Source organism: Dipodascopsis tothii (assembly GCF_038497935.1).
Source record: "Dipodascopsis tothii strain CBS 759.85 unplaced genomic scaffold V1510scaffold_10, whole genome shotgun sequence".
NCBI classification, from domain to species: domain Eukaryota; kingdom Fungi; phylum Ascomycota; class Lipomycetes; order Lipomycetales; family Lipomycetaceae; genus Neoaidaea; species Neoaidaea tothii.
In genome coordinates this window covers 349,849-362,110 of record NW_027117994.1, presented here as the reverse complement: position 1 = coordinate 362,110, position 12,262 = coordinate 349,849, and the positions used below count along the sequence as shown (strand labels likewise).

The 12,262-nt window shown below is 67.7% G+C and overlaps 5 protein-coding genes across 5 annotated transcripts; 3 read left to right on the top strand and 2 right to left on the bottom strand.

Moving 5' to 3' along the window:
• Nucleotides 1-14: 14 nt before the first annotated feature.
• On the bottom strand, nt 15-1,305 carry V1510DRAFT_363619 (Leo1-like protein-domain-containing protein; the record flags this gene model as incomplete). The annotated part of the gene is made up of 2 exons (XM_066931143.1): nt 15-1,092; nt 1,127-1,305. The coding sequence occupies 2 exons, from the start codon at nt 1,303-1,305 to the stop codon at nt 15-17; spliced, it is 1,257 nt and encodes a 418-aa protein (XP_066789793.1).
• Nucleotides 1,306-2,457: 1,152 nt separating this feature from the next.
• On the bottom strand, nt 2,458-4,159 carry V1510DRAFT_447942 (uncharacterized protein). Its single transcript, XM_066935759.1, has 2 exons — nt 3,539-4,159; nt 2,458-3,007 (listed from the first exon to the last, which is right to left on the bottom strand). Exons 1-2 carry the CDS (start codon nt 3,918-3,920, stop codon nt 2,700-2,702), a joined length of 690 nt encoding a protein of 229 aa, XP_066789792.1. The 5' UTR covers nt 3,921-4,159; the 3' UTR covers nt 2,458-2,699.
• A 1,726-nt stretch (nt 4,160-5,885) lies between these two features.
• V1510DRAFT_346458 (LIM-domain binding protein) lies at nt 5,886-6,512 on the top strand (the record flags this gene model as incomplete). Its single annotated transcript, XM_066930820.1, has 1 exon — nt 5,886-6,512. A coding segment is annotated over one exon (627 nt), but the record flags the coding sequence as incomplete, so codon positions are not given.
• A 374-nt stretch (nt 6,513-6,886) lies between these two features.
• On the top strand, nt 6,887-8,207 carry V1510DRAFT_415049 (uncharacterized protein). Its single transcript, XM_066933525.1, has one exon. The coding sequence runs from the start codon at nt 7,086-7,088 to the stop codon at nt 8,007-8,009; it is 924 nt and encodes a 307-aa protein (XP_066789790.1). The 5' UTR covers nt 6,887-7,085; the 3' UTR covers nt 8,010-8,207.
• Nucleotides 8,208-10,207: 2,000 nt separating this feature from the next.
• Nucleotides 10,208-12,182, top strand: V1510DRAFT_415044 (DNA polymerase III, clamp loader complex, gamma/delta/delta subunit). Its single transcript, XM_066933524.1, has 4 exons — nt 10,208-10,699; nt 10,731-10,795; nt 10,826-11,052; nt 11,084-12,182. Exons 1-4 carry the CDS (start codon nt 10,594-10,596, stop codon nt 12,144-12,146), a joined length of 1,461 nt encoding a protein of 486 aa, XP_066789789.1. The 5' UTR covers nt 10,208-10,593; the 3' UTR covers nt 12,147-12,182.
• The last annotated feature ends 80 nt before the right edge of the window (nt 12,183-12,262 follow it).

The following is a 12,262-nucleotide window of genomic DNA, read 5'->3' as shown; positions in this document are numbered from 1 at the left end:
CAATATCGTACAGACTAGTCGTCGTCGCTCTCGTCGATCACGATGCGGCGGCGCTTCGGCCGGTCGTCGCCGACCGAGTCCGAGCGGGAGGGCTTCCGATCGGGGACGTCGTCGTCGTCGGTGAAGCGAGCCTCCTCCTCTTCCTCTTCTTCCTCCTCCTCCTCCTCCTCCTCCTCTTCCTCCTCCTCTTCCTCGTCGTCGTCCGAGTCGCGCCGGCGGTTCTTGTACTTGTCCGCACCCTGCTTCTTGACGCGGGCCAGACGCGCAGCACGCTCGTCCTCCTCGTCGTCGTCCTCAGACGAGACCACAAAGTCGTCCTTCTCGTATCTGTCGCGGCCGTAGCCCATGCCGTCGTCCTCGAAGCCGGCGTCGCCGCGGCCGCTCAGCGCGGGGCCCTGGGAGCCTAGACGGCCGGCGCGACCAGCCTCGCGGGCCTCGCGGGCTAGGCGCGAGTTCTCGAGCTTCTTCTTGGCACGCAGCCGGTTCTCTTCGGCCTTCTCGGCGTCGCGCTTGACCTTCTCGGGATCCTCGAGCGTGGCAAAGTCGTGCACGTTGCGGACCTTGACCTGGGCCTTGCCGAGCTGCTTCGACAGCCACTGGTGTGTGGACGACGAGGTCGACGTCGGCAGGAACGTCATGGCCTGGGTGACCTTGCCGTGCGCCTGCAGGATCTCCTGGTTCTCGTGCGACACCGCCAGGTACGTGTCCAGCACGGGCTTCATGTTGATGTCGAAGATCTCGGCGCCGAGCTTGAGCGACAGCGAGCCGTCGGACCAGCGAATGAAGCGCGCGTTAGACTGCTTGCGCAGGACGCCGTCCTCGCCCCGCACGTACCGCCAGCGGATGACGTTCTGGATCTTGGCGTGCAGAGCCTGGCGGGCGCTCGCACTGTCGCCCTCGGTGTTCTCGGTGGCATACGTGTCTGGCGAGAACGCGTTGTAGTCGATCGAGAAGAAGTTGGGCACGCGCGCGATCAGCTTCTCGGCCTCGCCGCTGTGCTCGGGCAGATACTTGGGCAGCGTGAGCTCCATCTCCTGCTGCTCGACCTCCTCCATCTGCGGCTCGTCGTCGTCGTACTGCGTACCGTACGGTCTTCCCGGTCAGCGCGGTCGCGTCACACACCTACCGCTCGTCCTCGGAATCGTCACCGCCAAAGATGTCGTCCTCGGCGCCGCTGCCGTCGCTGCCGCCGGCCACCGCGGGCTCGTCCTTCATCTCGACATCGGACCCGGCCGCGGCCTCGTCACCGCTGGCGTCGTCAAACAATCCATCGAGGTGCGCCTCGCCCGCGCGGGCACCGGCCATCTCCACATCCGATCCGTCCATCCCGGACTCGTCCGAGTCGGCCTCGATCCTGCGCCGGGGCTGTCGCGCGTCTGAGTCCATGATGCGGTACGCTGCGACGGCGGCAGCGACGAGAAAATGTGCTTCGTGCCGGGTAACTCAATTGAGCCGCATTTGGTGCGGCTCACGCGCGGCGCGATCCTCCCAGCGTGTAGTTAAGCTCGACAGCGCGTCCTGGGATTAAATTAATCTCAAGCCAGAAATGTCTTGCCACGCCGGCCGCAGCGACGCCCTCTATCGGGCGACGGTACCAATGGTCCCGTTGCTACTCCGTGCTCACTCAATCGTCACACTCAGCCTGACGCAGCCGCTCCAGCACACCGGCGGCAACGCGTAGACGTTACTACTGCCCACTACGGGCACGCTGCGATCTGCAGTGAAGGCACTCTGCGATCTGCAGCGGCGTCATTTACATCGGAACAGGTCAGAACAGATCCCATGTGATCTGTGCCGTAGCCGCAGCCGCGATCTATCAACTGTGGCTGCTGTGCGGGGAAGAAGCCACCTAGGGAGTAGCAGAGCCGCACAGGTCAGCAGTCGCCGTCAGATGCTGTACCCTGTAATTCCGGGCCTTCTCTGAAACGCCCTCGAGTACAGTAGTCGCGCCCGTAACACGAGACCATACGCCCGGCTCTGTGCGTCGGAAATTGGCGGACCGATTGGCCAACATGCCTGACTATCGCGTGACGATTTAGAGACCCCCACTAGATCTTTTTGGACGGTTCCGGTGGGTGCGCGCCACTTGATCGAGGGCTTCGGAGGTAAGTCCGCAAGATTGCTAGACATAACAGTACCGCGATTGGCAGCTATTACGTTGGTCCGGCGGCCGTCTGGTCGGCGGAACCTACCAAGGACGGCCGTCGGCCGGCTATCTGCGCAACCCCACGCCTCTGGCCGGCGGGTGCGGGGCATTGTGGACTGGAGATCGATCTAGGGAGAACGGCGGGGCGCGCGTAGGAGGGCCACAGACGCGCGGCCAGTATGCGAGTGCTGGCGAGCGCCAGGGCCGGTCTCGCGGCTGGCGGACGCCCGCGACAGCGCGCGGCAGCCCACGGCACCCGATGGCCGGCACCGCCATACGGCCGTCGGCACCGACCGTGCTCAGCCACATGTTGGAGGCGCACGCGAGCCGACGGGCTCTCAGACGCCGGGTCCACGGGGCCAAGCAGGGCCGGCCCGCAGGCCGACCCGCCTGCGCAGATACCCGACCGCGCACGAGCCGCGGTCGGACATGCTGGCCGGAATGTTTGGTAGATCGCAAACGGGTCACAACGGCCGTGCGCAGGGCCGTCCAGCCCCGCACTAAGCAGAGATCTGACGACGGCGTATAGGCGAGGCGTCTAGAGACCATCGAGCTAGAGACCAGAGGACGTAACCCAAAGCCAGAGCCAAGACCAAGTGGACTCGACATCGACAGCAGGGCTAGGACCCGGTTTAGCCGGTGACTGGGTCAGATTGAGTCTCTGTGGCGGCGGCGACAAATGGCCGGTGGTGTGGTAGGGACCACCCGCTGGCCGCGTGGGCACTGGCACCGTGGGGCTACGGCCGGCGCTGTTTGGACAGCTGGAGGCCACTGCCGGCGCCGGACCGAGAGCGCCGGCAGGCAGCCGACAGCGGGCGCCGCGGCCGCATCGCGGCGCCCCGCACATCAGCGATAGGTGCGCTAGCAGTCAAGCAGCGCGGCCTGGTGGGTGGGCAACATCGGCCATGTGACCGCGGGGCATCATTTGCTGGGCGCGGCGTGGCTGGCTGGGCCCTTTCGTGAGTGGACAGCGGAGCCCCTGAGTGCTCAGTCGGGCCAAGCGCGCGCCCTAACTCTATACTGGCGCTAGTCCAACGGCGGACGGGAGTAAGTCTGGTCTGAGCGTTGTCGATCTGTGGCGGTGTTCAGCCGCGGGGCGTCTGGGTAGGCTGCCGTTTGCGGCGCGGCGCCGCAGGCCGTGCGGCGTGGCCGGCCGGCGGCCGGTTGAGGTGCGCGCGCGTGTGTCGCGTGGGCCACGCGGCGACGGCACGCGGCCGCGGCCGGCGGCGTCCGCTGCGCCGGACGGCGCCTCGGCCACCGCTACGGCAACGCGCTGCTGCGGCGCCGGGCCCGGCGCCGCCGCCGGCGCGTACGGGGGCCGCCTTGGGCCGCGGCGATGGCAGCGGTGGCGGCCCCGGGGCGTTGCCATGGTAACCAGGGCAAGGGCCGTACCTGTTCCTCCTAGCTTCTGTCGCCTCGTGCGTTTTCGCCTGCTGTCGGTCTTGCCGCGGATGCAGCCCGACCCAGGTCCGCGCAGGTCTCCGCCGTGAGCCGCGCGTGCAGCCAACACTCGGCGCGCGCTTTGTAGAGGGGTACGCTCGCGCACGGTGTCTGCACGGCGCGCAGCGGCCGCGCGGGCATCTACATCCAACCGACAGAAGCCACCCAACTCTGGGCCGCCGTGGCCGCGCCCGGCGGCCTGCCGCGCCGACAACTGGTCGCGGGCACTCGTAGATGACCAGCCGGGCGTTGCCGTTGGTCTGACCGCGGTCGGCGGCCGCGTTGGCCACCGGCGCGGCGTGGCCACCGGCGCTCGCTTATCGCAAGCCGGCATTTTTTTCGTTTTACTGGGCACAAAATAATTTACGCACCCTCTCCTACACCACCACAAGCCCTTTCCGAACGACGGCGGTTTGCACGGCCCCCAAACGACGCCCAGCTCAGCACGACCGACGCAGGTCGCAACGAGGGCGCCAGACACGTGTACATCGGGTCCAGGATTGGCGATAGATGGAGAAGCGTTAGGGAAGTCTGCACTAGACTAGCTTCCACGGCGTGATCCTCGATTCTTTCGGAGCCGGTTCTGCGTGCACTGCATGGAATATACCGCCGGTCTCGATCGAGCTCAGTAGGTAGGTCACGGCGGCGACGGCGGACGGTGGTGCGCGGGCGGCGTGGGCGCGGGCGGCGGCTACAGCAGCAAACGGGCGGCGCTTGGCCGCGGCCGCGGGCGCGGCCGCGGCCACGGCAGGCCGGCGCCGGCGCCGTGCGATCTGCAATTCGGCAGAGCTGACAGTTAGGGTCTTCTATCCGCCAGCAAGTCGGTCGCGGAGAGTGTGGCATGAACAGCAACTCGCCGCACCTGCAACAGGCTCCCCGGCAACAGGCTCCCCCATCGGCGGCTCCGCAGGCAACGCCCTTCGCGCAGTCGCCGCTGCCCCAGGCAGGCGTTCCCGGTGGTGCCTTGGCCTCGGCCCAACAATTGTACCACCTGCAGACGGCCCATGCGCGGCAGCTCGCCAACGGACAAAGTCCCCTGGCCACGAGCGTTGCGCTGCAGTCTCAGGCGCCCGCGCTCGCGCCCCAGCTCGCGACGACCGGCGCACAAGCGGCGCGAGCCAGCATGTCTATGCCCAAGCCGCCGGTCACGCAGGGCCCGCAGCCCCCGCTGCAACCCATCAACATGGCGAATATGGCTGGCCGCCAGTTCCCGCCGGGGGCTAACCCGAGCGTGACCATGCTCTCGAACCTACACCAGATGTACGGCCCGAACCTGCCAGCACACATGCAGGCCCTGCTGGCCCAGCAGCAGGGCCAGCCCGGCGCGCCAACGGCGGGCGTGGCCCTCGCGCCCGGCCAGCAACACAGTCCCCAGCAGCTGCAGCAGCTGCAGGCCGTCCAGGCGGCGCAGGCGCAGGCGCAGGCGCAGGCTCAGGCGCAGGCACAGGCGCAGGCGCAGGCACAGGCGCAGGCGCAAGCCCAGGCTCAGGCGCAGGCGCAAGCCCAGGCGCAGGCCGGCCAGTCGGCGTCTGTGGCCGCGTCGCGCGCGGTCACGCCCCAGATCTCTCAGGCGACGCCGCAGGACACACACCCGGCGGTGGCTGGGGCGCTCGCTCAGCAGGAGAACATGCATGGCCACCAGATGGCCGCCCACTCGATCCAGATGCAGCAGTTTACGTCGCAGCTGCACGCGGCCCAGGCGCAAGCCCAAGCCCAGGCGCAAGCCCAGGCCCAGGCCCAGGCCCAGGCCCAGCACATGCAGCAGCAACAACAGCAGCTGCAAAAGCTCCAGCAACAACAGCAGCTCCAGCGCCAGCAGCAGCTGCAGCTGCAACAGAAGCAGGCGCAGGCGCAGGCTCAGGCGCAGGCTCAGGCGCAGGCGCAGGCACAGGCACAGGCACAGGCACAAGCACAGGCACAGGCACAGGCGCAGGCACAGGCGCAGCACTCGGCTCCGGGCTCGCGGCCGCAGTCGCAGCAGGCGCCAACGCCGCAGCTCCAGCAGGCGCAGCTGCAGCAGGCCAAGCCGCCGCAGGTCCAGCGCGAGGCCTCGCAGCCGCTGATGGCGACCCAAGCGGTCACATCCGCGCAGCTGCAGGCCCAGCAGGCCTACGCCAATGGCGTGCGGCATGCCAGCGTCGCCGGCCAGCCCAAGAAGCAGATCACGCCGCAGCAGCTGCAGCAGCTGCAGCAGCTGCAAAACCAGCAGATGCTCCAGCGCGGATACAGCCAGATGCAGATGGCCGACGGCACCCAGCCGGCCCAGCAGGGTATGCTGCAGCGCGTCAAGCCGGTCGTCGGCAATGCGCTGTTGCGCCTAATCCTGTACTGCGAGCACATGAGCGCTGGCACCGAGCAGCAGAAGGACCTCGACTTCTGGCGCAAGTTCGTGCAGGAATACTTCACCGAGATGGGAGTGCTCAAGCATAGCGTCACCGACCCGGTGACGAAGGAGCAGGCCGTGTACGAGGTGCCGAACGCGGCTCTGCCGCGGTACTACCGCACGCTCTTCCAGGAAGGCATCAAGCGCGTGCAGCTCATTCCGGAGAACCCCCGGGAGGTTGTGGTCAATCCAAATGTGCACGTCATAGACTGCACGCGGACGACAGTGATCTACTGGTTCCAGAACGGCAGCCACGTTGTATGCCATGGATCACTGCGCATTTTTACCAACGCGGCCTACCGGTTCGACTCGTTTGAGTTTCACGCGCACGACTTTGCTGAGTTCATGTCCAAGTCTGTGCTGGTGAACACGCTGAAGACGCAACAGGCCAACGTGGGCCAGGCGGATGCCCCGTCGGTGGCCGAGCTGCTGCCGAAACGGCTGGTGAACGGATTTGGAATCACGGACACCATGAAACGGTTCTTCCAGGTGACACAGGTCATGTCGCAGATGCGTGAGCTGGTGCCATTTTACATGGCGCAGGCGAACCTGAGCAGCTCGAACGCGGCCAAGCCGGCGACGATGGCATCCGTGGGTCCGCTGCAGAGCTTTTTGTCGTTCGTGAATCTGCTGAATGCCCAACGGGCGTCAATGTCTGGGGGAAGTTTTTCGCAAGCGCAGACGCAGGCGCAGGCTCAGCAGAAGCAGGCGCAGCAGCAGCAGGCGCAGCAGCAGCAGCAGCAACAGCAACAGCAGCAGCAGCAACAGCAGCAGCAGCAGCAGCAGCAGCAGCAGCAGCAGCAGCAGCAGCAAGCGCAGCAGCAGCAAGCACAACAGCAACAGGCACAACAACAGGCACAAGCGCAACAAGCGCAGCAACAGCAACAGCATCAACAGCAACAGCAGCAGCAGGCGCAGCAGCAGGCGCAGCAGCAGGCGCAACAGCAGGCGCAACAGCAGGCGCAACAGCAGGCGCAACAGCAGGCGCAACAGCAGGCGCAACAGCATCAGGCGCAACAGAATAAAGCGCAACAGGCCCAAGCTCAAGCCCAGGCTCAAGCCCAAGCTCAAGCCCAGGCCCAGGCTCAGGCCCAAGCCCAGGTCCAGCAACACAACATGCAGTTCCTTGAACAGCACCGGCAGCACTACCAGGCGCAATTACAGGCACAGGCCAACGCGTTCGCCCACGCGCAGGCTCAAAAAGCGCATCTTCAAGGACAGAAGCCGCCGGGCATGGCCCAGGGCCACCAACGGACGGGGTCCATGACAGGCCCGGCCGACCAGAACCTCGACGGCATCAAGCTCGAGAACGAGAACGAGGGCCGGGACTCTGGCGCGCTCCGCCAGGGCGACAAGACCGGCGAGGACGACGACAAGACGGACGTTTCCAACGACAAGTTGAACGGGACCAACGGGTGCACGAACCCCAGCAGCATGGCGCTCGGCAACTCCAACGGAGACGACGACAACGACGACAGCTCCAACGGCGCGTCCGGCAAGCCGCCGTTCACGTCGAGCGAGGTCAAGGTCGGCGGCACTACCGGGACCGAGTCGCAGACCGAGTCGTCTGGTGGCGGGCTGGAGTCGGCCAACACAGCCTCCAGCACGGTCGACGGCGGGCGCGCAGCCGCGTCCGCCAGCATGGCGACCATGGCCGACGGCGCCGGCGACAGCGACGGCGACGCGTTCGCTTACAGCATGATGGGCGGTGTCGGCGGCATGGGCGAGGACCACAACGATTTTCTTCTCCAGCGGTTCCTGTCGCAGAACGCGGTCGACGCGTTCTCGCCGTCGATCCCCGAGCTCAGCGTGACCACGACCACGTCGCCCATGTCGGTCTCGGCGTCGTCCCAGCGCAGCGGCGACAACGTCTCGGCCGAGTTTGTGCTCGCCGGCGACGACGACCCCAAGCGGCTCGCCGTGCTCGACGGACTCAACGACAAGAAGCGCCGGCTGTCAGACACCGACTTTGAAGGACAGTTTGGCGTGCGCGTGCCCACAAACCCCGCCGACGCCGGCGCAAAGGTGGCTGTTGCTTAGACTACGAATGTATTTGTACCCGTGCCTGTATTATTACTTTTTGCGTTCTTGATATATGTACACCTATCATATACTCTGCATATTTCTGTTTTGATTTTGATTAGACGCGGCACGTGTGCTGCCTGTGATTTACTGTATTTTAGCCTGGTTCTTCTTGCTTTGTTTTTGTCCGATTTTGAATGAAGTCTTGCAATATAACGCTGCTGAGCCGCACGCGATGCGGCTCGCTACCCAAAGTGCGACTGCGCCGATGGGCCGCCGCTGGAGGCTTGACGCGCCTGGACGAGCCTCCGACGACGACTGCGTCGAGGATCGGTCTACGGGGAGACGAGTGGGTGCGAGCCGCACGATGTGCGGCGCACAGCCGTCGGTCGCCGCGGAGTTTTGAGGTCACAGTGACGCAGTGGCTTGATCCCGGTCCCTATTTGGTGCTGCTACACGAGACACGCCAGGGCCAATAGCTTGGCGCGAGGCGGGTCCAGGGGGGAGGGTGGCGGGTCCAGGGGCGCGTGGCGGGTCGGCGCGGCACTGCGCTGGCATGAGGCACGGCAAGCCTCCAGCTGGCTGCAGAGGCGTAGTAGCGGATGACAGAAGCGTGGACAACGGACACAGACGGACCGATAGGCGCACGTCTGCGTATCTGTGAGGCGGAGGCAGAAGGCGATTGGCTGTGCCGCGCGCGTTAGCGGGTCAGGCGGAGGCGGGTCGGCGGTAGACGGGTTGGGGTAGTATGGGACGGGTCGGGGTAGCATGGGACGGGTCGGGGTAGTATGGGACGGGTCGGGGTAGCATGGGACGGGTCGGGGTAGCATGGGACGGGTCGGGGTAGCATGGGACGGGTCGGGCCAGCGCGGGACGGGTCGTGGCTCAATGGCCCTGGCCAGGGCAGCGCCAACCGGGTCGCGCGGCGGCCGCAGGCGCGGGTCGCAACGCGGGTCGCCCGGCCACTCGGGTCGCGACCCGCGTCGACCCGCAGGGGCCGCACGGCGTGCGGCGGGGCGCTACCGCATACGGCACGCGCCCCTGCGGCGCGCCGCACAGCGTGCGGCGGCGCACGCGCGCGTCGCGGGCAGTGGCCGACGCGTCGCACGCGTTTCACGCGTCGCAATCGCCAGCAGACGCCCGCCGAAGCCCGTCTGTGCGTCCAGCGGTCCCCCCGGTCCCGCCTGCTGGCCCGCAGGCGACCTGCGGCCCGCTGCGCCTGCGCGCGTGCTTGAGCCAATGTAAACAAAGCCAATGCCCGACGCGCTCTAGAGTGACGATGGCATGCATGATCGGGGCCTAGTTACGTAAGAACAGGGGGGTGCTGACGCACGAAGCCTTGAGTGCTTACCTAACGTGCAGCGAACTCCCAACGTCCGCCGTGGCCGAAAAAAATGCACAAGGCCTGCGACCGCGCGGATTCGGAGACCTAGTCCAGCACGTACAGGTGCAGCCTGCAGCGCCTACCGAGACCAGACGGCATCGATCACGGCTCGCCAGGGATGGGTCGGTGACGAACGCGACAGATTGACGATAATTGAGCGCACGCCAGCAACCGCCAGACTCGGACTCCAGGCGAAGAAGGCCTGAGAATCCAGGCACGAGCGGGCCAGACAGCGGCCCGCCCCCGAGAGAGCGACGCGCAGCCGCGGCAGCATCGTCGGCTGCGCCAGCGCGCACCCCGTCCAGCGCCCCCGCTCCGCGCGGCGGCCTCCAGAACATGCGGACGACGGCGACCCCGACGCTCGTGTCGTGCCCGATATGCGACCGCAAGATCGCGCTCGAGAAGATCAACTCGCACCTCGACAGTGGCTGCGTGACCGGCATCGGCTCGACGCCGGCGTCGTCGCTCGGCAGCGCCGGCACGGCGCCGGCCAGCGGCAGCACCGGCGCCAGCAGCAGCACGGCCATGCCGGCAAGTAGCGCCAGCTCGCGGTCTGCGCCGCCGACAGACGCCGAGAGCATCCAGCTGGCGAGCTCGAGCCCGCCGCTCGAATCGAGCGGCACGCTCGAGTCGAGCGGCTCGGCCGCGTCCACGTTCAGCTCGGCCACGGCGTCGAGCTCGTCGACCGCGCCCCGGTGGACGATCTCGTCGTCGCCGGCGATGCCGGCGCCGGACGCGCCGAGCTCCGGCGGCGGGCGGCCGGCGGCCACGCCGAGCACGGGCTCGCCGGCGACGCCGACGCCCACGAGCTCAGGCGGCCCCGGCGGCCCCGGCCTGAGCTCGGGCGGCTCGAGCGGCTCGAGCGGCTCCGGCCGGCCCCGTGCCACGCCCTCGCTGACAAAAAAGCGCAGTCTGATCGACCTCGAGACCATCGCCACGCAGGCGCCGTCCAGCGCATACGAGACCGAGTCCGACGACAGCGGCGCGTCCAAGAAAAAGCGCACCGAGAGCGCAGCCACGCGCTGGTGGACGTCGTCCGGCCAGCACCAGCCGTCTGGCGGGTCCAGCAGCGGCCACAGCTCAGGCTACAGCTCCGGCCCCAACACGTCCAGCAGCAGCGGGCCCGGGTCGCTGGCCCGGCGGCCGGCCAACCCGCATCTGCCGACGCCGCCGCAGAACTCGCCGGCGGCGCCACGCCGCCGGCGCCGGCGCGGCGACATGCCCAGCCCGCTCGCCGAGCAGGCCCGGCCCAAGACGCTGGACGACTTTGTCGGCCAGGACTACCTGGTCGGCCCCAACGGCATCCTGCGGCGGTTCATCGAGCGTAAGTGTGCGCGCGGCCGCGCTGACCCCAGGCGACGTGTGCCCGTCCATCATCCTCTGGGGCCCGTCCGGCGTCGGCAAGACGACGCTGGCCCGAGTAAGTGGCCGCACGGCCGGGCTGACCCAGATCCTGGCCAACGCCAGCAAGGCCCGCTTCGCCGAGCTCTCGGCGACCAACACCAGCGTCGCCGACTGCAAGAAGCTCTTCGAGGAGGCCCAGAACGAGCGGCGGCTGACCGGCCGGCGCACAATCCTCTTCCTCGACGAGATCCACCGGTACAACAAGGCCCAGCAGGACATCTTCCTGCCCTACGTCGAGCGCGGCGACATCACGCTGGTCGGCGCCACCACAGAGTACGTCCGCCGGCGGGCCCGCTAACGCCAGGAACCCGTCGTTCAAGGTCAACGCGGCGCTGCTGTCGCGGTGCCGCGTGTTTGTGCTCCAGAAGCTCACGATCCAGGACATCTCCAAGATCCTGCACCGGCTGGCCGACCGCAAGTCGCGCGAGCTCTTCCCGGACGCGTTCGAGGCGCCCGAGCCGCCGCCCCAGCTGTTTACGGACGAGGCGCTGGCGTACCTGGCCGGGCTGGCCGACGGCGACGGCCGCGTGGCCATCAACCTGTTTGAGATCTGCATCGCCGCGCTCCACCGCGACGACTCGTCGGCCAGCTCGAGCCCGGACCGGTCCGAGGGCGAGCGCCGCGAGCTGGCGCCGATCCCAGAGGCCGGCCCGGGCCGGCCGCCGCCGGAGCTGTCGGCCGAGGACTCGGCGCTGGCGCAGCGGTGGACGTACAGCCGGCGGCAGCCGATCGCGCCGCTGACGTCGGACGACATCAAGCCGCACCTGCAGCGGACGCACCTGCTGTACGACAGCCTGGGCGACTCGCACTACGACACCATCTCGGCGTTCCACAAGTCGATCCGGGGCAGCGACCCGGACGCGGCGCTGTTCTACCTGACGCGGATGGTCGCGGGTGGCGAGTCGGTGCTGTACATCGCCCGGCGGATGATCCGCATCGCCAGCGAGGACATCGGGCTGGCCGACGACACGTGCCTGCCGTTCGCGACGGCCACGTACACGGCCGTGCAGCAGGTGGGCATGCCCGAGGCGGACGTGGTGCTGGCGCACTGCGCGGTCAAGCTGGCGCTGGCGAAGAAGTCGGTCCGGGTCTACCGCGCGTACAACCGGGTGAAGAGCATGCTGGCCACGGACCCGGTCTCGGCCGCGGCGGTCGTGCCTGTCCACCTCCGCAACGCGCCCACCGGGCTCATGAAGGAGCTCGGCTACGGCGCCGAGTACAAGTACAACCCGGACTACCTCGACGGCAAGGTCCGGCAGACGTACCTGCCCAAGGAGCTCGAGGGCATCCAGTTCCTCGACGACACAGACCTCGGCGACCTCGTCGACACGTCCGACAACGAGGCCGAGTACAGCTACGAGCAGTAGTTGGCGGGCAGCGCAGAATTGATGTATTTGACTCAACACGCGTAGACTACAGCGCCGGCCGGCCGCGGCGCCGCGCCGCGGTCCGATGCCAGGCGCCCCGGGGCTGCCGGCAGCCG